The following is a 27757-nucleotide window of genomic DNA, read 5'->3' as shown; positions in this document are numbered from 1 at the left end:
TCCTGTGTGGTCTAGGATCCTAATAATTTCACTTAATATAGCATAAAATGCCTGTTTATATGTACCAGCTGTGTCTTCCAGCTCCACCCACAAAAAGGCAGAGACTTGTTTTAATGCCTAGTGGTTAGCACAGTGTCTGTCCAGTGCTATGTGAAAAATAGTTGTGGAGTAAATGAGATAGATAGTGAACGGGCTTTTTACTGAGTTAATAATAACAAGATCTAAAGCCACATTCAGTATACCTCAGACTGACTTTCTAATACTTGTTACAGAGTTTTCTAGTTTTTCTTAATACATCTATACTACAGTTATCACAAACCGCCTTAAAATATCTGTTTTTTACTCTCTTTCAGGTTCCTTTTTTGCCAGGAGATTCGGACCTTGATCAGTTAACAAGAATATTTGAAACTTTGGGCACACCAACTGAGGAACAGTGGCCTGTAAGCCTTCAATTATTTCTTTGAAATTTAGTTAGAATTCTATAAAGTCATTTAATTGTCGTATGCTTTATATAGTGATGTCACATAAATATTTCTTTAGCGTCTTCATACACTTACGATACATACTCATTGCAAAATTTCAAATGGTGGGACCAGCAGATGACATTATAGTTACTTTGCTAGACTCATACATAATCAACCATGGTTTGAGTGTTGGTCTGGCAGCTTAAAACTCATGCCAAGTGTGTGTGTGTGTTTGTGTGTATGTGACATCACAATATAAAGCATACTCAAAAAAAAAAAAGAAATTTCTCTTTCATTCTTTAACAAAAATAGTATCACATCATACATATTTATATCTATATAGATAAATAGATAGATGTGTGTATATATATTATGTATAATTTTTTTTGCAACCAGCTTGCTCTTTTTGTTTAACATATATTATTAAAGGTGTATTATCTGGTTGTTTCGTTTGTTTGTTTGGGAGAGGTTTTTGCTATAGGGATGTGCATTCAGAAAGACAGAGAGAGACAGAGAGACAGAAAGTGAGAAATCACCCCCTGGGAGGATGGCCACGCTATAATCCCTACTCCATTCTCCTCTCTGGATCTTGGACGCACATGCGCCCATCTTGAATTTAAGCTCCTAGGTCCAAGACTCGAACCACAGTTGACTACATGAGAGTCCAGCGATGTAACCATTACACCATCTGAAGGTATATTATCTATTTACAGGTGTATTATCCATTTTGTGGATATTTCATGTTAGCCAATGTCTTCTTCACAGATTAAGTCTTTATAGATTTAGGTATATTTATAGTATTTTCATCAACACAAGATATTTCAGCATTTTGATTGTCTCATTCCGTTCTACTTCCTTCCAAAAGGAAATATTAAATCTTTAGTAAAATTTATAGTAATTTTATCTGCTAAATTTTGCAATTACCATTCACTAATGTTGTCTCACCATTCCTGAAGTAAAACTGTAGACCTTTTGATATTCCTTTCAATTATATCCCATTTTCTGGGGAATAAAATTAGAAAAGAGAAATTTTTCTCTTCTGGTTAAAACTGTAATAAAAGTATCTGAAGCTGAAATTAATGTCTAATCAACTTTCTAAGTGGAAATTTGCTCTGTGTTCTAATTCTAACACATGACCTAGTAACTATAATTTATTGAGCTATTCATGGTGGGCTTTTTATAAATTATGTTTAATCCTCCCAACAATTTTAACCAAGGAGAAACTGAGACTTACTGAAATTAAGTAATTTACCAGTAAGTATCAGTCTGGGTTTGTCTGACTTAAGAGCTCATGCTTATAATATTTATTCTGTACTTTTCCCTTTTTTCTCAATAAAAATTGCCCATTAATATCCACACTAATGTTTAATGTAGTGTAATTGCTTTTAATGTTTATTTTACTGATATTTACCTTTAATGTCTGTCAATAATCTCAAAATAAAAACTTTAATTTTAGAAAGTCTAGATTACTGGGCTAGCTGGTGGTGTGGAGGTTAAGGTGGTGGATACCATATGGCCAGCTTTGTAGTTCAAGTCCTGAACCTGGTGGCTTGAGAATTACACGGGCACATGTACATGAGTGCCCAAAATCCCAAGAGAAGACTGGAGAAGGAATTGCAGCATGACCATTCCTCCTGGGAGGGACGATTGTTCCCTTTCCTCCTCTCTCTCTCCTTCCCTCCCTGGCAAGAATATGCCCCCTATAGCTAAACTTAAATAAAATTTAAAAATCTAAATTACCGGGGATCAGCAGGTAACACAGGAGTTAAGGTGCTGGACTCCCACATGGCTGCCAACAGCTGGAGTCCCAAACCCAGTGACTTGAGAATCATGTGCCTAGCTAGGCGCTTGTTCTTGCATGTCCAAAATTTCACAAAGGGAATAGGGTATGACCCTCCCCCCAGGTGGGGTCAGTTTCTCACCTTCTCTCTCTCTGGGATGCACATGTGTCCTATTACAAAAACATTTAAAAAAAAAAGTTTTTTAATTAAGAAAACAATCTACTTATGAACATAATGGCTAATGGTTTTTAAATATCTTTTCATGTGCTTTTTTACCATCTGTATATCAAAACACATCTGAGGGGTCAACAAGTGGCATAGTCATTAAGGTACTAGATTCCCACATGACTGATCACAGTTCTAGTCCTAGACCTGGTGGCTTGAACACTTGTGCGTGTGTGCCCAAAATCCAAAAGGGGAGTGAAGGAGTAAGGATTGCAATGTCGCCATCCTCGTGGGGATGATTTCTCACTTTTGCCCTCAATGTCTGCCTGTGTCTCCCCTCTCTAGTGAGCACACATACCCTATGACAAAAAGGGGGGGGGCACATTTTAAGTGTCTTCTCATGTTGTCTGCCCATTTTCTATTTGGATTATTTAGGGTTTTTTTTTTTAATAATTATTTAATTTTAGTTATCATTATTATCATTTTTCAGTTTGCTGCAGGACACACATGCTCACCAGAGAGACAGACAGAGAGAGGGAAAATGAGAAAGCAAGCCACTAAACCCAAGACTCAAACCACAGTTGGCAATGTGGGAGTCCAGCACTTTAACCACCACACCACCTGCTGGTCCTCAGAGAAAAAGTTTTTAATTTTAATCAAGTTTGTTTGTTTATTTAAATTTGCTATAGGATGTGTACACTCACCAGAGAGAAAAAGATGATTAGAGGGGGCAAGAAATTACCTCCACAAGAGGCCACCACCCCGTGATCCCTTCTGTTTTTCGGGTACACGTGCACATATGCTTGGCTTTATTTATTTATTTGGAGAGGTTTTTGCTATCGGGCGCATGTGCTCATCAGAAAGACAGAGAGAAACAAGAGACAGAAAGCGAAAAATCACCCCCCATATGGGATGGTCACGCCACAATCACTTCTCCTTTTTCCTTTTGGGATCTTGGGCACGCACGCACATGTGCCCAGTGGGAATTTAAGCCACTGGGTCTGGGACTCGAACTGCAGTCGACTACATGGGAGTCCAGCGACATAGCCCTTATACTAATTGCTGATCCCAGGATCCACCCACCTTAACTGCCACAGTAGGGTTGGTTTTTAGTTATTTATTTTAAAATTTTTGCCAGAAATCACATGCACTCACCAAGGAGAGACAAAGCAAAAAGAAATCACCCCCCAATAAGATGCGATCATGCTGCAGTCCCTTCTTTGTCTCTCTAGCTCATGAGGATTTGGAGCATGTATACACACTTATCTGCCATGTTTTCCAAGCTACCTGGCTAGGATTCAAATTACAGGTTAGCCTTTTGGGATGTAGCTTCCCCAGTCACTATACCACGGGACCAGCACAGTCAAGTTTATCTTTTTCCTTTCATGGATCATACATTAGGTGTCAAAGAACTCTATTTTTTTAAGGTTTTTGTCACAGAGCATGGTGAGAAATCACCCCCCAGGGAGGATGGCCACACCGTAGTCCTTTCTCCTTCAGTCTCATCCTGAGATTTTGGGGCACACAATGCACATACGCCTGGTGTGTGTTTCAAACCACCAGGATCGAGACTATTACAGTAGTTGGCCATGTGGGAGTCTAGTGCCTTAATCACCATGGCATGTGCTGGCACCTCAAAGAACTTTTTTTTTTTTTTTTGTAGAGAGATTTTTTGCTATAGGGCGCATGCGCTCACTGGAGAGCAGAAAGCAAAAAGTCACTTCTCCTGGGGGGGATGGCCACGCTGCAATTCCTTCTCCATTTTCCTCTTGGGATTTTCTGTATGCACACACACACACACCCCCAGCGTGAATTTTTTGAGCCGAACACAGTCGACTACGTGGGAGTCTAGCGACATAACCATTACACCATCTGCTGGTCCCAATGAACTCTTTTATTCTTTCTTCTTTTAAAAAATTACTGCCAGAGGGAGTGCGCTTTCTCCAGAGAGAGAGAGTTAGAGAAAGAGGGAGAGTGAGAAGCACCCCTTATATGAGGGATGGACATCCCACAATTCCTTCTCCTCCATCTCTCCCTCTCTTTGAGATTCTGGCATGCACGTACACATGCACACATGTTTGGCATATTTCTCAAGTCACTGGGCCTGGGACTCAAACCTCACTTGGCCATGTGAAAACACAGCCATCTTAACCACCTCACCATGACATAGCCCCAAAGAACTCTTGTTTTTTTTTTTTTTTTTTTCCCTTAAGAGAGATTTTTGCTATAGGATGCATGTACTCACCAGATAGACAGAAAGCAAGAAGTCACCTCCAGGGCAATGACCATACTGAAATCCCTTCTCTATTCTCCTCTCGGGATTTTGGGCATGCACACATGTACATGCTCCCAGCGTGAGTTGTTTGTTTATTTGCCCATGGAAACTTTTTTTTTTTAAGCATTATTTATTTGGGGCCAGCAGGTAACGTAATGGTTAAGGTGCTAGACTCCCACATATTGACTGTGGTTCGAGTCCCAGACCAGCAGCTTGAAACTCACGCTGGGCACATGCCTGTCTAGAATCTCAAGAGGAGAATGGAGGAGAAGGAATTGCGATGTGGCCATCCCCCCCAGGAGGTTATTTCTCATTTTCTGTCTCTCTGGCAAGTGCACGTGCCCTATATTAAAAAAAAAAACTCTCAAAAACATTTTTTTTTAATTTGCTGCAGAGCAGGCGAGCTCACGAGAGAGAGAGAGAGAGAGAGAGAGCACACGTGAGCGAGCAAGAGCAGGCAAGCGAGACGTCAGGTCCAGGACACGAACTGTAGTCAACCATATCAGAATCTAGCACCTTAACCACTATGCAACCTTCTGGCTGCAACCCATAAATTTTCCTGATAGTTTTCTTGTAATTTTTTTTCTAAAGGTTTAATAGTTGCCCATCTAGCATTTAAGTGTAGGATTTTTTAGAGTTCATTCTTTTTCTTTTTTTTGAAGAGGTTTTTGTTATAGGGTGCATGCGCTCGCCAGAAAGACAGAGAGAGAAAGAAAGCCAGAAAGCGAGAAATCACCCCCTGGGGGAATGGCCATGCCATAATCTTTGCTCTTCCATTCTCCTTTTGGAGTCTTGGGCACGCACAGATGCCTGGCGTGAGTTTAAGCCACCGGGTCCAGGATTTGAACTGCAGTCGACCACATGGGAGTTCAGCAACATAACCATTATGCCATCTGCTGGTCCCTAGAGTTCATTTTTGTGTGATGTGTGAGACTTGAGGCAAGGTTCATTTTTTTTGCCTGTGATGTTTGAAGGCGCTAGCACCATTTGTTGAAAAGACTGTTTACTGAAACTTTTTAAAAAATCCTTGGGGCTGGATTTTTATGGATTTCTAGGTTCTCTCTTCTGTTCCATTGGTCTGTGTGTGTATCCTCTTGCCATATTATATCTTGAAATAAGGTAGAATGATTCTTTATGCTTTATTATTTATTTATTTTTGAGAGATTTTTGCTATAGGACATGTGCATTCACCAGAGAGACTGAAAGACAGACAGCAAGTGAGAATTCACCCCCTAATAGGAATGGCCTCGCTGCAGTCCCTTCTCCTTCATTTTTCTGTTGAGATTTTAGGCACACATGAATATGTGCCTAGTGTGAGTTTCAAGCTGCTGGGTCTGGACTCGAACCACAGTCAACCACATGGGAGTCTAGCTCCTTAACCACCACGTGCTGGTCCCACACTTTATTCTGTCTCAAAGTTGCTTTAGCTACTCTAGTCCTTTCCTTTTCCCTATAAATTTTAGGGTAATTAGTCTAGATGTATAATAATTTCGCCAAGATTTTCATTAAAATTATGTTAAATCTATAATACTGTATTTGGTTAGTTTTTACTACTTTTCCTGATTAAGGGTTCTGTGCTGGGGACAAAGCTTTTACAGTATCTTATACTGTAGTTACAAATTTTATTTTAACGTGTCCTTCAGCGAGCTCATTTCACACCGTAGCCTCTTCCTTCAAATTTTGTGGTGCTCCTGTAACAGTAAGAACTAAAGAAATCAGTAAATTTAAAAAAAAAAGAACTAAATTCTGAAATAAAAGATATCTCCCCCTCCAAAAAAAAATTACATTAAACCTATATATCATTTTGAGGAGAATTCTTTGTTGCATCTTCCAGTATATTAATGTATATCTCATTTGTTTAGGTCTTTGATTTTTTTCATCAACCTTGTGTAGCTTTAAGCCTAATTTTTCACCAAAAAATTTCATTTTTGGCATGACTATAAATGGTATATTTTAAAAAATTTCTGTATACATTGCCAGTATCTAGAACTATAATATATATATTTTTTAAAGAATTATTTTAGGGCTGGCAGGTGGCGTGGTGGTTGAGGACACTGGACTCCCACATAGCCGACCATGGTTTGAGTCTCGAACCTGGAGGCTTCCTTTGTTTCTCTCTCTGTCTCTCACTCATTCAGTCACTCTGTCCTTCTCTGGTCAAATTAAAAGAAAGAAAGGAAAAAAGGAAAGGACGAAGGGAGGAAGGAAAAATAGAAAATAATTCTTTTCTTTTCTAGTATTGTTTATTTTTATTTTTTTGGACAGGTTTTTGCTATAGGGTGCATGCGCTCTCCAGAAAGACAGACAGAGGGACAGAAAGTGAGAAATCACTCCCCGGGGGAATGGCCATGCTGCAATCCCTTCTCCTCTATTCTCCTCTCAGGATCTTGGGCACGTACATACACGTGCCCGACGTGAGTTTAAGCCACTGGGTCCAGGACTCTAACCACGGTCGTCTACATGGAAGTCCAGTGACATAGCCATTACGGCAACGGCTGTTCCCTATTTATTTAATGTTTATTTATTCATTCATTTATTTAAATTTGACCAGAGAGAGAGGGGGAAAGTGAGAAAGCAAGCCACCAGGTCTAGGACTTGAACCATGGTCGGACATGTGCCCAGCACCTTAACCACCACATCACCTGCTGGTCCCAGAAAATAATTTTTTTTTTCTTTTTAGCAAATTATTTTATTTTAATTAATTAACTTATTTATTTATTTATTTAAATTTGACCAGAGAATGGCAGAGAAAGAGAGAGAGAGAAAGTAAGAAGGCAAGCTGCCCAGTTCAGGACTCGAACCACAGTTGGCCATGTGGGAGTCCAGTGACCTTAACCAACATGTTACCTGCTAGCCCTCAGAAAATCATTCTTTTAAAAAATTTATTTTCTTTAACTTTATTTAATTATTTATTTTAATTTGACCAGAGAGGGACAGAGCAAGGGGTACGGGAGGTGAGAGAGCAAACCACCACATCCGGGACTCAAACCAAGGTCAGCCATTTGGGAGTCCAGTGCCCTTGTGCCCTTAACAACCATGCCATCTGCTGGCCCCAATTTTTTCGTTTATCTTATAGTCTGCAGCCTTACTCTTTCACTAGTTTGAGGAGATTTTTTTTTTTTTTTTTTTTAGGGGTTTTTGCTATAGTATAGGGCTCATGTGCTCACCAGACAGACAGAGACAGAGAGACAGAAAGCGAGAAATCACCCCCCCCGGGGGGATGGCCATGCCGCAATCCCTTCTCCTCGTCTCCTCCGTTCTCCTCTTGGGATCTTGGGTACGCATGCATACACGCCCGGCGTGAGTTTTAAGCCACTGGGTCCGGGACACAAACCATGGTCTACTACGTGGAAATCCAGCGACGTAGCCATTATGCTAACTGCTGGTCTCCAGTTTGAGATTTTTATGAATTTTTTTTTTTGAGTTTTCTCTAGACATTTCAACTATAAATATGAATTTTATTTGTTTACTTGGTATCTGTGTACCTTTGAATTCTTTACTAAAGTTTGAATTATAAAAATATTTTTACAGGACATGTGTAGTCTTCCAGATTATGTGACATTTAAGAGTTTTCCTGGAATCCCATTGCAGCACATCTTCATTGCAGCTGGAGACGACTTGCTAGATCTCATACAAGGCTTATTCTTATTTAATCCGTGTACCCGAATTACGGCCACACAGGTAATTTAATGTATCTTCTTCATATTAGGAAATATAATGACAGTTCTAACTGTAGTGGTGACAAAATAAACAGAATTTGATAAAATTGCCAAATGTTCTTTAAATACTGGAAAGATGTGTTTTTGTTTGTTTACAGAGCAACAGACGTTATATCTTTTTACCAAAGCTGTGAACACTGTTCTGACTGGTACTAAATTATATCATGCATACATAGCTATACAATAGTTTATACTTGCTTAAAAACATATAAATACATATCTGTTTTCTGTAATTGGCTTTGAGGTAGTTTGCCTAGTGAGGAAAGAAACCCAAGATTGTATATTTATGAAACTAGTATATTTAATTTTTTTTTTCTTTTGCCAAATAGCATATATTCTCACCTGAGAGAAAGAGAGAAAGAGAAGCAAAGCATGATTGTGGTCATGCCACAAACCCTTTTCCTTCAGTTCTTCATCCTCTCAGGATTTGGGGCATGCATGTATACACACCCACTGTGTTTTTCATGATGCCAAGACAGACTCAGACCACAGTCAGCCTTGTGTGATCTGGCTGTTTATCTACAAGGTTTAACCCCTGCACTATGAGACTAGGCCTCATTGTGCTCTTACATATTAAGTTAAAACTTGTAGCAGCCATTTTGTGAGAAAAAGAACAAATGATTCTCAAAATGCAATCCAGATAGGCATGTTCATCATTGTCACAGCCAGAAAGTGGTAATGGAAGAGAAAATTATATACTCCGATTCTAGAAGACCAAGAAAATTTTTTCTTATTAAGAAGGGAGAAATGCTATCTAACACAAAAATATAAGACCTGTAGATTTGATATTTTACCTTTTTTTTCTTAAGAGGATTTGCCTTAGGGTATGTGCACTTGCTGGAGAGAGAGACAGACAGTGAGAGAGAAAGTGAGAAATCCCCTTAGGAGGGATGGCCATGCTGCAATCCATTCCCTTCCATTCTCTTCCCAGATCTTGGGCACACATATACATGCATATGGTATGAGTTTCAAGCCACTAGGTCCAGGAATGAAACCACAGCTTAGCCACTGCGCCATTTGCTGGCCCTAGATTTGATGTTTTTTAAAAAATCTTTTTTTTTTTCTTTTTTTTCAGTGGAACCAGTGGATGGTGTAATGGTTGTATCACTGGATATCACTGGACACCCAGCTGACTACAGTTTAAGTCCCAGACTCAGTAGTTTAAGACACTTACTGGGCACTTGTGTGGGCATGCCCATAGCGCCTGCTGCGCCAGGCTCCTGCCTGCCAAGGACTGGCTCCAGCCTAGGGACCTTTGTTCTCCACACAAGGGCCCTCTGTTTGGGCCAAATCCCAAATCTCAAGGTGCTCCCTGAGTCCCAACCTGGGTCATTCAGTCTGAGACCAGGCAACTCCTCTCTCTGCCCCATTTTTCAGTGTGACCTGGAAAGGGATGAAGTGGTTCACACCTTCTACAAGGGCCTTAGTTTCTACCAGTGTGCCTAATTGCCTGATCTGCACAGCCTGGGGCAGATGGGCAGTAATAAAAGAAATAGCTATCAATTATGTCCTTTCTCCTGATTCCTTTCCACTAGTATGTATGTATTTTTGCTATAGGGTGTGTGTGCTCATTAGAGTAAGCAAAGAGACAGACAGAGAAGGAGAGGGGAAAGCACCTCGCATAGGGAATGGCCATGCCACAATCCCTTTTCCTTCAGTTCTTCATCCTCTCAGGATTTGGGGCATGCATGTATACACACCCACTGTGTTTTTCATGATGCCAAGACAGACTCAGACCACAGTCAGCCTTGTGTGATCTGGCTGTTTATCTACAAGGTTTAACCCCTGCACTATGAGACTAGGCCTCATTGTGCTCTTACATATTAAGTTAAAACTTGTAGCAGCCATTTTGTGAGAAAAAGAACAAATGATTCTCAAAATGCAATCCAGATAGGCATGTTCATCATTGTCACAGCCAGAAAGTGGTAATGGAAGAGAAAATTATATACTCCGATTCTAGAAGACCAAGAAAATTTTTTCTTATTAAGAAGGGAGAAATGCTATCTAACACAAAAATATAAGACCTGTAGATTTGATATTTTACCTTTTTTTTCTTAAGAGGATTTGCCTTAGGGTATGTGCACTTGCTGGAGAGAGAGACAGACAGTGAGAGAGAAAGTGAGAAATCCCCTTAGGAGGGATGGCCATGCTGCAATCCATTCCCTTCCATTCTCTTCCCAGATCTTGGGCACACATATACATGCATATGGTATGAGTTTCAAGCCACTAGGTCCAGGAATGAAACCACAGCTTAGCCACTGCGCCATTTGCTGGCCCTAGATTTGATGTTTTTTAAAAAATCTTTTTTTTTTTCTTTTTTTTCAGTGGAACCAGTGGATGGTGTAATGGTTGTATCACTGGATATCACTGGACACCCAGCTGACTACAGTTTAAGTCCCAGACTCAGTAGTTTAAGACACTTACTGGGCACTTGTGTGGGCATGCCCAAAATCTTGAGAAGGGAGAAGGGATTGTAGCATGGCCAGCCCCCCTACCCCCGGGGGTAATTTCATGCTTCCTGTCTCTCTGTCTCTCTGGCAAGAGCATGTTCCTATAGCAAAAATTTCTTTAAAAAAATAAGTCTTTTTTTTTTGGATGTTAAAGGGCACATGAGCTCACCAGATAAAGAGAAAGCACCACCCAGTAGGGCATGGCCACACCAAATTCTTTTTCTTTTGTTTCTCCATCTCATCAGCATCCTAGGTATACACACACATGAACTAGCATGTTTTTCAAGCCAGTGGTGAGAGGACTTGAATCTCTGTTGGCTGTGTGTGATGTAGCTCCCTGTATATAGCACTTATTCTTAGTACCACAGGGCTGGCTCATGTTTTTTGCTTGTTTTACAAATGATTAGGTCAGGGCAGCTCAAAAATATAATGATTTGACCTCGTGAAGGGAAAGGCTAATTAAAATAAAGTGTCACGAATCTTCATATCTAATGAAAAACACTAAGGTGGGAACCAGCAGTTAGCGTAATGGCTATATCACTGGACTCCCACGTAGTTGACCGCGGTTCATGTCCAGGACCCGGTGGCTTAAAACTCACGCCGGGCGCGTGTGCGTGCGTGCCCAAGATCCCGAGAGGAGAATGGAGGAGAAGGGATTGCGGCGTGACCATCCCCCCTGGGGGTGATTTCTCGCTTTCTGTCTCTATGTCTCTCTCTGTCTGTCTGGCAAGCGCACGCGCCCTACAGTGAAAATCTTTAAAAAAAAAAACACTAAGGTACAATACATGGAGGATACAAAATAGGGCTAGCTCTTAGCCCAGTGTTAAGGGAGTTGGATCTCACCTGGCTGATTGGGGTTTAAATCTGGATACCAGTGACTTGAAGCGAAACTCAGCAGGATTGGGGAATATAAGGAAAGGAATTGCAGCATTACTACATCCCATTGGAGGATGTTTTCTCCCTCTCTTTTTCTGTCAAGCACATGTGTGCACTGGCAATTAAAAAAGACAATATGTGAGACCAGCAGTTGGTGTAATGGCTATGTCGCTATGTCCCACGTAGTCGACCACAGTTTGAGTCCCGGACCTGGTGGCTTAGCACGCCAGGCGCATGTGCATGCATTCCCAAAATCCCGAGAGGAGACTGGAAGAGAAGGGATTGCGGTGTGGCCATCCCCCCTGGGCGGTGATTTCTCACGTTCTGTCTCTCTGTCTCTGTCTTTCTGGCAAGCGCAGGCACCCTATAGCAAAAAAAAAAAAAAAAAAAAAAGCTCTCAAAAAAAAAAGACACACTATTGGCCTAGCAGGTGGCATGGTGGTTAAAGTGCTTCACTTCCTCATGGCTGACCACAGTCCACATTCTGGATCTGCCAGCTTGCTTCCTTGCTTCCTCTCTCTGGTGAGTGCATTTGAGAGAGACAGACAAGTATGCATTTAAAAAATGTCACTTAGGATACAACTATCTTTATTGGAATTTTGGACCCAAGTAAAGGTGATTCCGTGTTATAGAACATGGGACTGATAGTAAGATGTTCCTGCACAGTAGCATAGGCCACATGGGAGGCCCAGGTTTAGTTCCTGGTCCAACTTAAAACAGGCCAAGTGATGCATTCCTGTAGTTCTTTCTAACTGGGAGGCTGGGCAGGAGAATTGCAGCATAGCAAGACCGCAATAAAGAAAGCTCTCTCTCTTGTTCCCCTAAAAATAAATAAATAAAATAACTTTGGGTAAACCCTAACAAGTAAAATTTCTCCCCCCCCTTTTTTTTCTGTTTCACTTATCATTTCCTCCTGCCTCACCCTCCCTACTGAGAACAGAGGGCCAAACCACCACACCTAGCTCTTATAGACGGTGTCTCACTGTGTTGCCCAGGCCAGCCTTGAGCTTGTAATCCTTCTGCGTCACCTTCACAAATCACTGGATTATAGGTGCACACCACCATACCCTGGCTTGACAGTTGGACTGGGAGTTGGACCCAGGCCTCATATGGTCCCAGCCTGATCACATAGTCTTAGCAGCATGTGCCACTGGGACTGGGCCCCAAATCAGATTTCTGAATTTATTTTTCACTTTTTCAAGAGAAAGAATGTATAAAAGGAGAGAGACAAGGGTAGGCATTTTTGCCATGCCGCAGTCCCTTCTCTTCCATTCTCATCTCGGGATGTTGGGCATGCACACACATGTGGCCGGCTTGAGTTTAAGACAGTACTTTAACTGCAGTTTACTGCATGGGAGTCCAGCAATATAGCCATTACACAGATGGCTGGTCCCATTCACACAATTCTTATTTCATATACTTACCTAAAGTCTTTCTTTGGTATTTTTTCTTTTGAAAGGCATTAAAAACAAAATATTTTAGTAACCGGCCAGGACCAACACCTGGATGTCAGCTGCCAAGACCAAACTGTCCAGTGGAAACCTTAAAGGAGCAGTCAAATCCAGGTGTGGCAACCAAACGGAAAAGAATGGAGACCTTGGAACAAGGTAAAATTCCCATTTTTATAAGAAATGAAACAAATTCAGAATAACTCATGTATAGCTAGTGACTGAAGAAGCCCATCTACTAATTGCAGCTCAGGAACTACTTATTTTTTATAAATTTAAATTGCATAAAATATGGGGCCAGCAGATGGCATAGCAGTTATGTTGCGGGACTCCCACATGGCCAACCATGGTTTGAGTCCCAAACCCAGTGGCTTAAAACTCATGCCAGGCACATGTGCATGTGTACATGCCCAAGATCCTAGAAGGAGAATGAAAGAGAAGGGATTGAGGCATGGCCCTTCACCCCAGAAGGGCCTCCAGCAAGCACATGCGTCCTAAGGCAGATCCTCTTATAGATAGATAGATAGATAGATAGATAGATAGATAGATAGATAGATAGATAGATAGATAGATAGATAGATAGATAGATAGGATGTGCTATTGTAGTTATGTTTTCTTTCATTGAGAATACTTCAGGCACTTTTCTTTTTCATTTACTGATCTTATTCTGAGAGAGAGAGGCAGGCAGGCAGGCAGACATCCCACCCTTGATAGGGTCTTGTCACAGTGAGGCCCCATGCCCAAGCCCTCCAGTCAGCCAAGATCATGCATATACAAGCCAGGATCATGTGTACACAAGCTTGCCTGGTGTATTTCAGGTCAAACCAGGATCCAAATCAGTCTTCTGTGTGGTCGGTCCAGTATTGCAGGGTGGCATCCCACCACCTATGTGCCACTACACCTGGGGCTTGTCACGCCTTTTTTTTTTTTTAAAGAAGTTTTTGCCTTAGGGCATGTGTGCTTGCCACAGTGAGAGAGAGAGAGAGAGAAAAAACAGTGAGAGGGAAAGTGAGAAATCACTCCCTGTGGGGTGGCGGAGAGAGAGAGAGAAAGAGGGAAAGTGAGAAATCACTCCCCAGGGGGTTGGCCTTGCTACAAACCCTTCTTCATTCTCCTCCCGGAATCTTGGGCACACATGCATGCACACATGCCCAGCTTGATTTTCAAACCACAGGTCCGGGACTTGAACTGTGGTCAGGCATGTGGGAGTCCAGCGATGTAACTGCTATGCCATCTGCTGGCCCCAGGCGTTTCTAAGCATAAATGAGAATTATTGATGGGTTCTTTCTTCCCCTTCTAAATTTCTACTGTTCAGTGTATACTTAATGTTTAACAAGTGCTACTGGAAAATTGAGGTGTAGTGACATAGTTGGAATGCAGTAATAGGCTCAAATGACTAGATTAAACATGAACATTGTCTTTTGTTTATTTTCTAGGAGGATTGCCCAAGAAACTAATTTTTTAGTTACGAGAACACTGGACAGTATTTTACTACTGAAGGAAATGGTCAAAAAGGCAAATAATGAAAAATTATTCAATAGTAAACATTAAGTAAGTGTTACAGAAATGAATTTGTAAATATTCCACACATGTAAAATATGTAAAACTGAGTTATTTTATTAAATGTTATTTTAAAATAAAAAAATTAATTGATTTTTTTTTAAAGTGAGATAAGTGCAATTCTCTTGAAATGTAGATTTGAAAATGGATTAGGGAAACTTTAATAATAAAGTGCAAATCAAAACTAAAGAACACTTTCCACTTATTAGAATGGCTACTATCCAAATAAAAAGCAAAGTAACAAGTGATGGGGAAGATGTGGAGAAATTGGAACCCTTATGCACTGTCGATAGGAATTTTATAGTAAAACTGGTGTCACCACTATGGGAATTAGTGGCAGTTCTCAAGAAATTTAAAATTGTTTTCACTTCTGGGTATGGTATATGTTTATAAGGACATATCTAAGCAGGATCTTGAAGGGATCTTTGCAAACACATGTTTATTCACTTAACACTACTGAACTGTGCTTAAAATGGTTAGATTGGGGCTGGCCAGTGGCATAGTGGTTAAGGTGCTAGACTTCCACATGGTTGATTGTATGTCTCAGACCTGTTGCTCACTTTCTCACTTTCTCTCCCTCTGTTTCTCTGTGGTCAAATTAAAATATAATAGTAAAAAAAAAAAATTTAAAGTTGTATTTGTTTACTTTTCATTATTTTAAATCCCTGAGGCTACAGCCTCCCATGAATTCTGTGTCCAATGGCCTTAGCAGGAAGGTTGCTTTGGAGTTTGGCTCAAACCATGCCACTGTTACCATGGGCACAAGTTATCTTTCCCCAGATTACTCAGGTTTTATTTGGTTTGCCACCATGAGTCACTGTGTGTTTTTGCTTTATACACATAAGCACACCTCTTGCCTAAACAGAATTCCATTTCATATTGTGCATAAGCACCTTCAATTTTAAGAAAAGCTGTGTGCTCCCTTTGGTTCCTGAGAATCCACTTACAGCCAGCAAAAATGGCCTTAGACCACAGCCTTCCAGACATATTTGCCTTTTTTTTTTCTTTTAAAGAATTCCTTTAACTTTTATTTCAATTTTACTTCAGAGAGACAGAATGAGAGAAAAAGAGAGGGAAAATTAGAAATCAAGCCACCAGCTCTGGGACTTGAACCACGGTCGGCCATATGTGAGTCCAGCAGCCTTAACCACCACACCACCTGCTGGCACCAAGACATACTTGCCTTTTAGTCCTGTTCTCAGCAGGCCTCAGTTATTTTTCCCCAAAGTTTAGCAGCAGGATCCTTACTCTTAAATAATTCTTAGGAAAATAAAGATTATGATGGGCCAGCCAGTAGTGTGGTGGTCCAGGCAGCTGGCTCCCACATTGCCGACTGTGAAGTTTGAGTCCATGAGCAAATGGCTTGAGAGACAGGCAAAGCATGTGCATGTGCCCAAGGTCCAGGAGGATATGGAGGAATGGGACTGCAGAGTGATCTGCCCTGGAGAGTGCTGCCTCACTTTTTCCTGTCTTTCAGGCAAACATACATGTCCTAGAGCAAATTTAAAAAAAAATAATTGGGGGCGGGGGAGGCAATAGGATGCTTACACTCGTGAGAGAGAGACAGGGATAGAGAAGGTGAAAAGTCACTCTCCCGGGAGGAGGGCATGTTGCAGTCTTTTCTCCATTTTCTCAGGAGTTCGAGCACACGTACACATACACTCGGTATGATTTTCAAGCTGTTGGGTCCAGGACTTGAACCATGGTTAGCCTTATAGGAATCCAGCTCCTTAATCACCATGCCACCTGCTGGCCTAGGAAACATCTTTTTAATATTGCCTGTGAGAAAATGCTGTCTATGCTGCTTTGGTATGAACGCCCCCACCACTGCTACCCTCACCCACAGTAAATGAGACGTTGGTCTGTACAGCTTGTCCACAGGGTTTTCTGTGATTGCCATTTGCAATCACACAGATGGGGATGATTAAGGGCACATCCCTTGGTCTATCACATTTGTGATAGAACTAATTTTTCATTGCTTTTGTTTTAAAGTTTCTTCTATTCGCAAAAGAGAGGCATCCCCAATAGAGTCCATACTAAGCAATCAATTCTCAGCCTTAGCTAGCCCTAAATCATGAACCCTAGCATAGTCAAAGTGGTTTCTGGATGTGAACTAGAAACCTTCCCATGCAGCTCAGCTACATAGCATTGCATTACTGCTGTGCTGTCTTGCGCCCATGGTTCTTTTTCCTTTTTTGGGGGGGGAGAAGTTTCACTACAGGGTGCATGTGCTTGCCAGAGAGGGAGAAAGTGGAGAAATCACCCCCTAGATGAATGGCCACCCTGCAGTCCCTTCTCCGTTCTCCTCTTTGGGACTTTGGGCATGCATGCACACATGCCCAGCGTGTTTTAAGCCACTGGGTTCAGGACTCTAACCGTGGTCAACTATGTGGGAGTCCAGCAATATAACCATTATGCCATCTGCTGGTTCCAAGAGCAGTCTTTAAAATTTTGCAATAAGGTGTATGTGCTTCCCAGGGAAAGAAAGTGAGAAAGCATACCCCTGGGTGACTGGTACACTGCAGTCTCTTCTCTTCTCCTCTTGGGATTTTGGTCACATGCACACATGCAGCTGGTGTATGTAGTAGTGTTCTTCTCTTTTTTTAGAGGTTTTTGCCATAGGGCACGTGTGCTTGATGGAGAGATAGAGACAGAGACAGTAGAGACAGAGAGAAAGAAAGCGAGAAATCATCCCCGGGGGGTTAGCCACACCACAATCCCTTTTCTAATCTTGGCACACACGTATATGGATGAGAACTGCAGTCAGCCATGTGGGAGTCCAGTGATGTAAGCACTATGCCATCTGCTGGCCCCAACGCCTGGTGTGCTTTCAAAAGTCACAGTGTCTGAGACAGTTAGCTATGTGGGATCCAGCTGTTTTAATCGCCAAGACATCTGATGGCCTGAGCATTGTTACTTTTTAGAGGATTAATATATGTTGTTATAGTATTGATTTCACCTACTTAAAACCCTTTAGTAAATCTAAGTAAATAATTAACTGTTTTTCAAAAACATCTTTTTTTTTCTTTTTAGTTTTTTTCCTGTAGATTACCTGCACTCATCAGAGAGAGGGAAAGTGAGGAATCACCCCACAGGGGGATAGCCAAGGCCCATTCCTTCTCCATTTTCCTCTCAGGATTTTGAGCACACATGCACATGGACTTGGCATATTTTCCAAGCAGTCAGTTCTGGGACTTGAACTGCACACTTGACCATGTGGGATTCAGATGCCCTTACCACACCATGCCACCCTAGCTCCATTTTTCTTTTTCTTTTTTTTTTTTTTTAGAATTTTTTAGGGAAAACCCTTTAGTAAATCTAAGTAAATAATTAACTGTTTTTCAAAAACATCTTTTTTTTTCTTTTTAGTTTTTTTCCTGTAGATTACCTGCACTCATCAGAGAGAGGGAAAGTGAGGAATCACCCCACAGGGGGATAGCCAAGGCCCATTCCTTCTCCATTTTCCTCTCAGGATTTTGAGCACACATGCACATGGACTTGGCATATTTTCCAAGCAGTCAGTTCTGGGACTTGAACTGCACACTTGACCATGTGGGATTCAGATGCCCTTACCACACCATGCCACCCTAGCTCCATTTTTCTTTTTCTTTTTTTTTTTTTTAGAATTATTTAGGGGCCAGCAGATGGTGTAATGGTTACATTGTTGGGCTCCCACGTAGTTGACCGCGGTTGGAGGCCCGGACCCTGTGGCTTAAACTCACACCAGGCATGTGTGCATGCATGCCCAAGATCCCGAGAGGAGAACGGAGGAGAAGGGATTGCAGCATGGCCATCCCCCCTGGGGGGGTGATTTCTCGCTTTGTCTGTCTCTTTCTAGTGAGTGCACACGCCCTATAGCAAAAACCTTTCCAAAAAGAAAAAAAAAAGCATTTAACTTTATTTATCTATTTATTTTAATTTGACAAGAGAGGGACAGGGTGAGAAAGAAAGAAAATGAGAAAGCAAGTGGCTAGGTCCAGGACTCGAACTGTGGTCCACCATGTATGGGTCCAGTGCCCTTAACCATCACATCACCTATGGGCCCTGGCCCCATTTTCTTATTTTTAACATGTTGGTAATACCGAAAACTTCATAAAATATAATAATGTAATGTTTTTAAAGTATTATTTCTTCCATGAGCAAGAGAGAGAGAAGTCATTATAACATCCTCGATAGAGTGCTGATGCCTTCAGCCTGCCCTGGCCCATGAGCATGCAGGTGCCCGGGGTACTCAGGGAGGTCCTCGGACTTGAACTCGGAGCCTCCCCATATGGGACTGCCTCCCAGAGCATTGCACTTTACTGCTGCGCTTCTGACTGCCCCCAGTAAGATCATTTATTACTAACACGTCAGTGCAGAATAAATTTCTAGTAGAAAATGGAGAAGTTTGATTAAAGCCGAGTCCTAAAATGTAGAAATAGCAGAAAAATATATAACTTCTCAAGACATAACAACATTTACAAAACCTTTTTTTAAAAATGTCTTCATACAAACACCTCTCAGTTCTATTTTAACTGGCTTATCTTCAAAAGATAATGCTTGAAGGCAGAGAACGGGATCTTTTAAGAGTTCTTGTGCAGTTTGGATCAGTCTGGATTGAACAAACACAGCCCCTGGAATTAAACATTTGGATGCCTGAATGTATAGGATCTTGAAGAACAGAAATTTCTGAAGTTTTATGCCAGGGGTTTTCCAATGGTAAATTCTCTCTCAGAACATTTTTCTCTTTACTGTCTTTTGAGGCAGTGTCTTTATCTTCCAGCGCCCGAGCAAGCATATAACTAACTTTTCTCTGATGAGCCAAAGCTTCTTCTTTATCATTCAACTGCATGAACGGAAATGAAAAATGTACCAGTCAATAAATTGCCAAATATATTCAGAGGAAAGAGTATTGTAGTACTTTTATCAAAATAGTGAACCTTAAATCCCTTAAGTTAATCAATATGAATAAATTAATTATGAGCTGATTCCCGACCATTATGCTACCTGTTATTGAGGGTTTTATTTATTTCTAAAATAATGTTACAGTTATTTATAGATACAATTTTTTATATATTGATATGTAAATAAGGTTAATACTCTTTGGAGATAAGCATTCCATATAATGTGTCTCCCAGTGTCTAGTTTAATCCAGTCACCCATGGAATGGAGTTACAGGCCTGACTTCAGGGTATGGCAATGAGTAAACGATGTGAAGTGTGAGGAGCACCTTAATGCTTTTAAAATGCCTGAATTTGGGGCCTGCATGTAGTGTGGTAATTGGGGCACTGGACTCCAACATAGCTGACCATGGTTCAAGTCCTGGACCTGGCAGCTTGCTTTCTCACTTTCCCTCTCTCTCTCTCTCTCTCTCTCTGTCTGTGGTGAGCACATGTGTCCTGCAGCAAGTTGAAAAATAGTAATAATACTACTAAATAAAATTCATTAAAAAAATAATTTTAAAAATGCCTGAATAAGCAGATGGCCTTGGCAAGAACTGTACATATAAATGCAGATGGTGGAGCTAGCTGGCATTAATTACAGGAGTCCCCTCTCTTCACAGGTGGCGCTTTAAACATGGATAGAAGTAGAAAGAGCATTCAGAGAGTTTAAGAAGTTGAAGTTCCTGAATTTGGAGGCTGTACCCCAACTGGGAAAAGGGTGTAAAAGGCAAGAACAGAGAGCTGAATTCTAGGAAACAAGCAGACTAGCTTAACCACAAACTCTAGCAAAAGAAAGCAAATATACTAACCAAATCTATTAGCATTTTAAGGACTTCTTGAGGATTATCCTGGTCTTCAGGCCTCTGAGGACTGTTTTCTGAAGGGAGCATACTCAACAGTTTCTGCCCTAAGGTCTTCTTATGTCTTTGAGATTGGAATCCTAAAACAGAACATGGAAATCCAGCTGAGACAAAATCACACTCACTGATGTACTTCCAGTAAAAGAACTATGAGCCAAGGCGAGTTCATTCCTAACTCATTCTGGAGGGAGGGCATGCTCTCAGGAGCCCTCCGGGCCAGCGTGTCAGGCAGCACAACGTAACGGGAAGAGCATGGACTTCAGAAGCAGGCCTGGGAAAGCAGGCACGAGGGCAACTGGGAGAAACGAGGCTGTGCTCTGTCCGCTGGCGGCTGAATCAGAACACGGTCAACGTCACCGGGTCCTCACAGTCCACACAAGCAGCCAAAAAATCCAGGTATGTATGTGAAATCTTTGAATATTCAATGTCAGCCACTAGTCCATTATTTGAAAACAGTATGAAGACCCAACAAACTACTGCAGGCCACAGAAGCCTCTGAACAATGCAGACTGCTTTCTAGCCAGAAAGACCTGAACTGGAGTCCTCATTAAGCCACTTCTAACTATATGACCATGGATGAGCTTTCTGAGCTTTCTGTCTTTCATCTCTAAAATGAGGGTATGACCAGCCAGTGGCAAGGTGCTTGAAGTGGCTGGATCCCACATGGCCAAGAGCATGGTTAGAGTCCCAGACCCGGTGGCTTGAAAATTAGGCCAGGCCCACATGTATGTGTGCCCAAAATCCTGACAGGAGGAAGAGAGAGAAGGGACCACAGCGTGATCATCCCCCATGAGGGTGCTTTCTTACTCCCTCCATCCCTCTCTCTCTGTTTCCAGTGAGCATGTGTGCCCTCACAAAATTAAAAGAAAAGAAAAGAAATTAATCACTTATTTTAAATTCTGCTTCCAGTTCCATAATTATTGAGACACAAAGATTGGGAGATACACCTTTTAGAATCACGTATTCTGTGAAAAAATTCCTCAAGTTTGTCAATAGCTGAGCATGATACTGTTATACAAGATAAATATATATACACACACACACACACACACCACACACACACACACACATATCTGGTCTCTACTCCCAGTAAAAGAACACAGTTCCAGACACAAAGCTCCTAAAATGCTTGTAGAAAGGGGTGCTAGGATGGGGACTAGCAGGTGGTGTGGTGGTTAAGGCACCTGACACTCCCACATGGCTGACCAGGGTTTGAGTCCCAGACCTGGCAGCTTGCTTTCTCATTTTCTCTCTGGTCAAATTAAATGAATGAATGAATAAATAAAGTTAGATAATTCTTTAAAAAAAAAAAAAGAAAAGAAAGGGGTGCTAGGAGGGACCAGCAGGTGCGTGGTGGTTAAGGTGCTGGACACTCCCACATGGCTGACCAGGGTTTGAGTCCCAGACCTGGCAGCTTGCTTTCTCATTTTCTCTCTGGTCAAATTAAATGAATGAATGAATAAATAAAATTAAATAAATATTTTTTAAAAAAGAAAGGGGTGCTAGGAGAATATTCTGTTTTAACCCCATTTCCTATCACAGATTCCTAAGATTCCTTTGTAATTCCCTGAGTGATAGAAGCTTGTGACATAGAATCCTAAATCCCTTGGAATTTCCTAGATAATAGGGGCATCTTTTGTTCTAATGAGGTCTTTGTGGATTCTAGGATATCTACAGAATGGGGGCTGGCTGCCAGGGAGACCAATCAGATTAGAGGACTGTAACTTTCAGCCCCACTCCTCAATGTCCAAGGATGGGAGGGGACCCAAAGATTGAGTTAATCACCAATGGTGGGCCAGCCCTATAGCTTAGCAGTTAAGGGAGCTGGATCCCGCATGACCAACTGTGATTTGAATAGCAGCCCTGGTGGTTTGGAAAGTACACTGGACACATGTACATGAGTGTCCCCAATCCTGACAAGTTGGAGGAATGGAGAAAGGGATTAAAGTGCTTTCTCCATTCCTCTCTTCCTCTCTCTCTCTGACAAGTACATACGCCTTCTAAGAATGAAAAATAGTAATAAAATAGGGGCAGCACATGGTGTAGTGGTTATGGTGCTAGACTCCCACATGGTCGACCACAGCTTATGTCCTGGACCTCGGGGCTTGAAACTCACACTGGACACGTGTGTGTGTGCCCAAAATCCCAGGAAGAGAATGGAGGAGAAAGGACTGTAGCATGGCCACATCCTCTGGGGGTGATTTGTTGCTTTCTATTTCTCTGTCTCTCTGGCAAGCACACACACCATATAGCAAAAAAAAATCTGTCAAAAAAAAATGTTAAACAAACAAACAAAAATGTTAAACAAAAACAAAAAGTTAGTGTAATGGCTATGTCACTGGACTCCCATGTAGTCAGCCACAGTTCGAGTCCCGGACCCAGTGGCTTAAACTCACACTGGGCGCGTATGCATGTGTGCCCAAGATCCTGAGAGGAGAATGGAGGAGAAGGGATTGCGGTGTGGCCATCCCCCCTGGGGGGTGATTCCTCGCTTTCTGTCTCTCTGTCTGTCTCTCTCTTTCTGGCGAGCTCACGTGCCCTATAGCAAAAACTTCTCCAAAAAAAGAAAAATAGTTAAACTTCTATAAACTTTAATCTATCTTGACTGATAAGAGGCTTCAAATTATAATTTAATTACCATTTTCACTGAATCAATTAGTTGTTTTTTTTTTTCATTTGCTGCCAGAGGGTACTCAGACTCACCATAAAGAGAGAGACAGAAAAGGAGAGAGAGCAAGTGCCCCCCAGTGGGGCATGGCCATGCCATAATCCTTTCTCCTTCATCTTCCCATCCTGCTGAGATTTGGGGCAGGCACTCATATCCATTTAGCATATTTTTTCAAGCTGCTGGGATTGAGATTTGAAGGTTGGTTGTCTAGATGGATCTGGCTCCCTCAACCACCAGGCTGCAAGCCAGCCCTGAAAAATATGAATTCTATTGAATACTGGTAAATGCAAATTGATAATGACTACTTAGAGAAACTACAATTTCATAAAAATAACAGCTATTTTGCTTATACTGAAAGATTTACTTTAATTGTAATTTTTTTCTCACATGCCACTTTTATATATTTTATATTTTATATAAACTAATACAATACTCAAACAAAGCCATGAACTGTTGATAGGCTCATGAACCAAAACTTAAACCTAAACTTGTGTGTGTGTGTGTTTTAGGTTTGCTATAGGGCACTTGTGCTCACCAGAGACAGAAAGGGAAAGTGAGGAATCATCCTCCAGGAAGACAAACACACAGCAATCCCTTCTCTTCCATTCTCCTCTCAGGCTTCTGGACACACACACACATGGCCAGCCTGTTTTTATGACTGTTTTATTAATTTGGTGATGTTAAAATTTTTCCGCTACCTCTAAATGTCTCTTACAGAAGAACACATTTCAATAGAGTTTAATTACCTAGATACATTTAATGTTGGGTTGAGATGTCACTTTTGGGCCAGCAGGTGGCATGGTGGTTGAGGTGCTAGACTCCCACATAGCAGACCATGGTTCAAGTCTCAGACCTAGGGCTTGCATTCTCACTTTTCCTCTATCTCTCTCTGTCTCTCTCTGGTGAGTGCACATGCCCTATAGAAAAAATTTTAAAATAACAATAATAATAAATAAAATTAAATAAATAATTCTATTTTTCAAAAGAAATATCACTTTCAATATTACTTCCTTTTGGCAGTTACTCTTTAAGCACCTGGCACTTCTTTCATAAATATTTTCCACCAAACACGGTCTTGTTTAAATGAAATATAAGAATATGTGAAAAGAGAGTCTCATTATTTTGTAGATTTGTTGATTCCAGTGACTAGCTCATGTGCAAGTAATACCAAAAGACTCTTTTTCTTCAGAGCTACTAAATGTTTAAATAAATCACAACTGTATGTGAAATTACAATGATATTTTCGCACAGTGTATTAAACACACTTTATCTACTTTGATTTCAACCAAATAACAATTAAAATTACACTTAATTATGCCATTATAGTTCATAGTTACCATCCTCTTTAAGGTGCTTCCAATTTATCTGTTTTGTTGCTTTTTTACATACTTTATCCATCTGTGTCAATCTTAGTGCCTGGTCATTTTTCCTCATTAATTGTTGCTCAAATGCAATTCTGAATGCATCCGCCATTATGTAAGCTTCTTCCTTATTCTTCTCCAAAATTTTCAACTGGTTTTGAAAGAAAGTATGGAATGTGTCAGAAGCAAAACTGGGACAATTTCCCTGAATGGTGAACCAGAGTAGTAAAGGCAGGCTCCCCACTAGCAGGGGTCTACCGCCTGTCTCTGATCTACTTTGTCTGCTTGGACTAATCTGCACTTGCTGATCCGTCTCCGCAGAAGCAGCCCACTCGGATCTAGACTGCCGGCTAAGCCAACTCTTGGATCTCTCTATCCCTGACAGGCAGGCCTTGTATATTCTGCCCAAATCCCAGGTGGAAGGGCCTGGCAGGAGAGAAGGGAGGATGCCAGTATCTCCATTTCACTGACCTTGGGCTGGTCCAGATAATATCACTTAGAATAACTGTGAATACCACTTTTTGAACACTTCCCAAAGCTGACCTTGATTCTGATCAAGATAATCTTATGCCTTTTTTTTTTGGAGAGATTTTTACTATAGGGCGCAGAAAGATAGAGGCAGAGAAACAGAAAGTGAAAAATCACCCTCCGGGGGTGGGGGGGTAATGGCCACACCACAATCTCTTCTCTTCCATTCTCCTCTCAGGATCTTGAGCACGCACACACATACGCATGCACACACATGCGCCCAGCATGAGTTTAAGCCACCGGGTCCAGGACTCGAACCATGGTTAACTATGTAGGAGTCTAGCGATGTAGGCATTACACCATCTGTTGGTCCCAATCTTACGCTTTTCTTAAAAATTGTTAAAGTAAGGGCCAGCAAGTGGCATGGTGGTAAAAGGGTGCTGGACTCCCACATGGCTGACAGCAATTTGCGTCCCAGACCTAGCAGCTTGCTTTCTCTCTCTCTCTCTCCCTCTCCCTCTCTCACTCTGTCCCTTTCTGATCAAATTAAAATAAATAAGTAAACAAATAAATAAAGTTTAATTTTAAAAAAGACTTTAAATTCCATTATCTTCAATTTAAAAATACATTTTTAGAATTATGGTTGAAGTACTATATTTGTAATTGAAGTTCAATTACGATGACAGATATGGTTTGACTAAATGCCTGGCAGCTGCATGGCATTATGCTAAACATTATATGTCTGTTTCTTACAACCTTCCAAGGCTATTACTACTCTCTGAATAACAGATGACTAAACTGAGGCTTATCCTGCCCAAAGCCACACAGCTAGTATGTGATGGCACTAACTAAGATGCAAAGCTAGGTCTGGCTGGTACCAAGGTTTCATATACTGCATCTGGCTGCTTTTCAAAGGAGTTCCATATTTTGGGACTTCCCATCACTCAGTATTGCTGATCCTACTGCTTTTTGTTTGTTTGTTTTTTGTTTTGTTTTGTTTTGTTTTTTCCTTTTTAAACTCTTTTAAAAAGAATTATTTATTTACTTCTTTAAAATTAATTTATTTTGGGGACCAGCGGTTAGCGTAATGGCTATGTCGCTGGACTCCCATGTAGTCGACCGCAGTTCGTGTCCCTGACCCGGTGGCTTAAAACTCACACCGGGCATGTGTGCGTGCATGCCGAAGATCCTGAAAGGAGAATGGAGGAGAAGGGATTGCAGCATGGCCATTTCTCACTTTCTGTCTTTCTGTCTCTGTCTGTCTGTCTGTCTGGCAAGCACATGCGCCCTATAGCAAAAAAATCTCTCCCCCCCCAAAAATTATTTTATTTTTTACATTTTTATTTATTTTTATTTTATTATTATTATTATTTATACATTCAATCACTATATACATCATTTAGATTGTAAGGAGACTATCCAGCGTGTTATAATACCTCAGTCCAGCCCAGTCGAGAATACTATACACATCCTCATTAACAGATAATAAACGATATCTGTGTCCCACAAATGTCTTATCTCTCTATTTTTTCCCCAAATTTCCCTTTCCTTACACTATCCCCCTTTTCCCGCCCTCTTTCCACTTTATCTCTAGTGTCCATAACAACTTTTAATGCTTGAATGTCCTCCAGTCTTTCAGTCTCTACCATAGAGTGCGGACACTCAGTATATGTTAAGTGGAGACATACAATGTCTCTCTTTCATAGCCTGACTTGCTTCACTCAGCAACAAATCTTCCATATTTGTCCACTTTCTATCAAATTCTAGGGCCTTGTTTTTTATGGCCGAGTAGTATTCTATTCCATGGAGTAAATTTTGATCCTACTGATCTTAATCATCAATGCAACTTTTTCTTCCATTCTGTCGTAATTTGGGAACCATGAATAGTGAGAAAAATATGAATTTAGCAAGCATTAACTACCAATTTTGGCAAAGGACTTCATATAGCTTTAAATACCATGCCAAGTATTATTTGTAGCTAACAAATTCATATTATTATATAAAACTAAGCATAAATTCCATAGCCAATGACTACTAAAAATGAAGTTAATTATTGCAGGTACTTCCATTTAGTCTAAAAGAGAAACAAAACCAAAGTGTTTGCTGTGTGGTAACGTGCCATACCTCTTGTTTGAGCTGAAGAAGCAGTTTCCGAGCAGATGCTGCCATTTTGGCACAAGAACAGGGGCTCCCTCCAGGACCGTGACAAAGGCAGGTTCCGAGGACTGCAAGCTTTAAATCCAAAAGCATTACTCCCATTATTAAGTAAGACAGGGCTTTAGCTGTACACAAAGTGGCATGTACACCACTATTCAAGCATCTAATCCAAAGACACTGAAGGAAAATTAAGAAAAACAGAAGGAACCAGCAGATGGAATAATGGTTATTTTACTGGACTCCCACATAGTTGATTATTGTTCAAGTCCTGGACCCACAGCCCAAAATCCCAAGAAGAGAATAGAGGAGAAGGGACTGTAGTGTGTCCATCCTCCCTGGGGGTGATTTATCATTTTCTGTTTCTCTGGCAAGCACATGCACCCTATCGCAAAAATCTCTAAGAAAAAAATAAGAAAGCTGAGAACAGGATTTTAGAATCCAAGTAGAGATTAACCACACATGAAAAAGAATGCCATTACCTAGAACAAAGCTTCAAAAACATCTATGTTCCTTCTTTTCACCTAAAAGCTTACATCTTGGCATTGGCCTCCTATATTCTGAGTTCATGGCAGGAATTGAGCCT

The 27757-nt window shown here is 41.1% G+C and overlaps 2 protein-coding genes across 5 annotated transcripts in view; one reads left to right on the top strand and one right to left on the bottom strand.

The window, feature by feature from the left end:
- The window catches only part of CDK7 (cyclin dependent kinase 7), a 38383-nt gene extending 23151 nt beyond the window's left edge, over window positions 1-15232 (top strand). For 3 of the 4 annotated variants that reach the window (XM_027768671.1, XM_027768672.1, XM_014584571.2), the window contains 4 exons: window positions 354-440; window positions 8217-8366; window positions 13190-13337; window positions 14615-15232. In XM_027768671.1, the coding sequence (XP_027624472.1) occupies window positions 354-440; window positions 8217-8366; window positions 13190-13337; window positions 14615-14643 (414 nt within the window). In that variant the 3' untranslated portion in view covers window positions 14644-15232. The remainder of the gene's footprint in view (window positions 1-353; window positions 441-8216; window positions 8367-13189; window positions 13338-14614) is intronic. The other variant, XM_006169524.3, reaches the window with a different exon arrangement.
- A 3564-nt stretch (window positions 15233-18796) lies between these two features.
- CCDC125 (coiled-coil domain containing 125) overlaps window positions 18797-27757 on the bottom strand; it is a 35178-nt gene continuing 26217 nt past the window's right edge. Inside the window, exons 9-12 of the mRNA XM_006169523.3 lie at window positions 27142-27249; window positions 24526-24700; window positions 20470-20600; window positions 18797-19563 (exon numbers count right to left, since the gene is read on the bottom strand). Of these exons, the coding sequence (XP_006169585.1) occupies window positions 19264-19563; window positions 20470-20600; window positions 24526-24700; window positions 27142-27249 (714 nt within the window). The 3' untranslated portion in view covers window positions 18797-19263. The remainder of the gene's footprint in view (window positions 19564-20469; window positions 20601-24525; window positions 24701-27141; window positions 27250-27757) is intronic.

Source organism: Tupaia chinensis, unplaced genomic scaffold (genome assembly GCF_000334495.1).
Source record: "Tupaia chinensis unplaced genomic scaffold, TupChi_1.0 Scaffold147123_1, whole genome shotgun sequence".
Classification (NCBI taxonomy): domain Eukaryota; kingdom Metazoa; phylum Chordata; class Mammalia; order Scandentia; family Tupaiidae; genus Tupaia; species Tupaia belangeri.
This window is presented reverse-complemented; position numbering and strand designations above follow the sequence as displayed.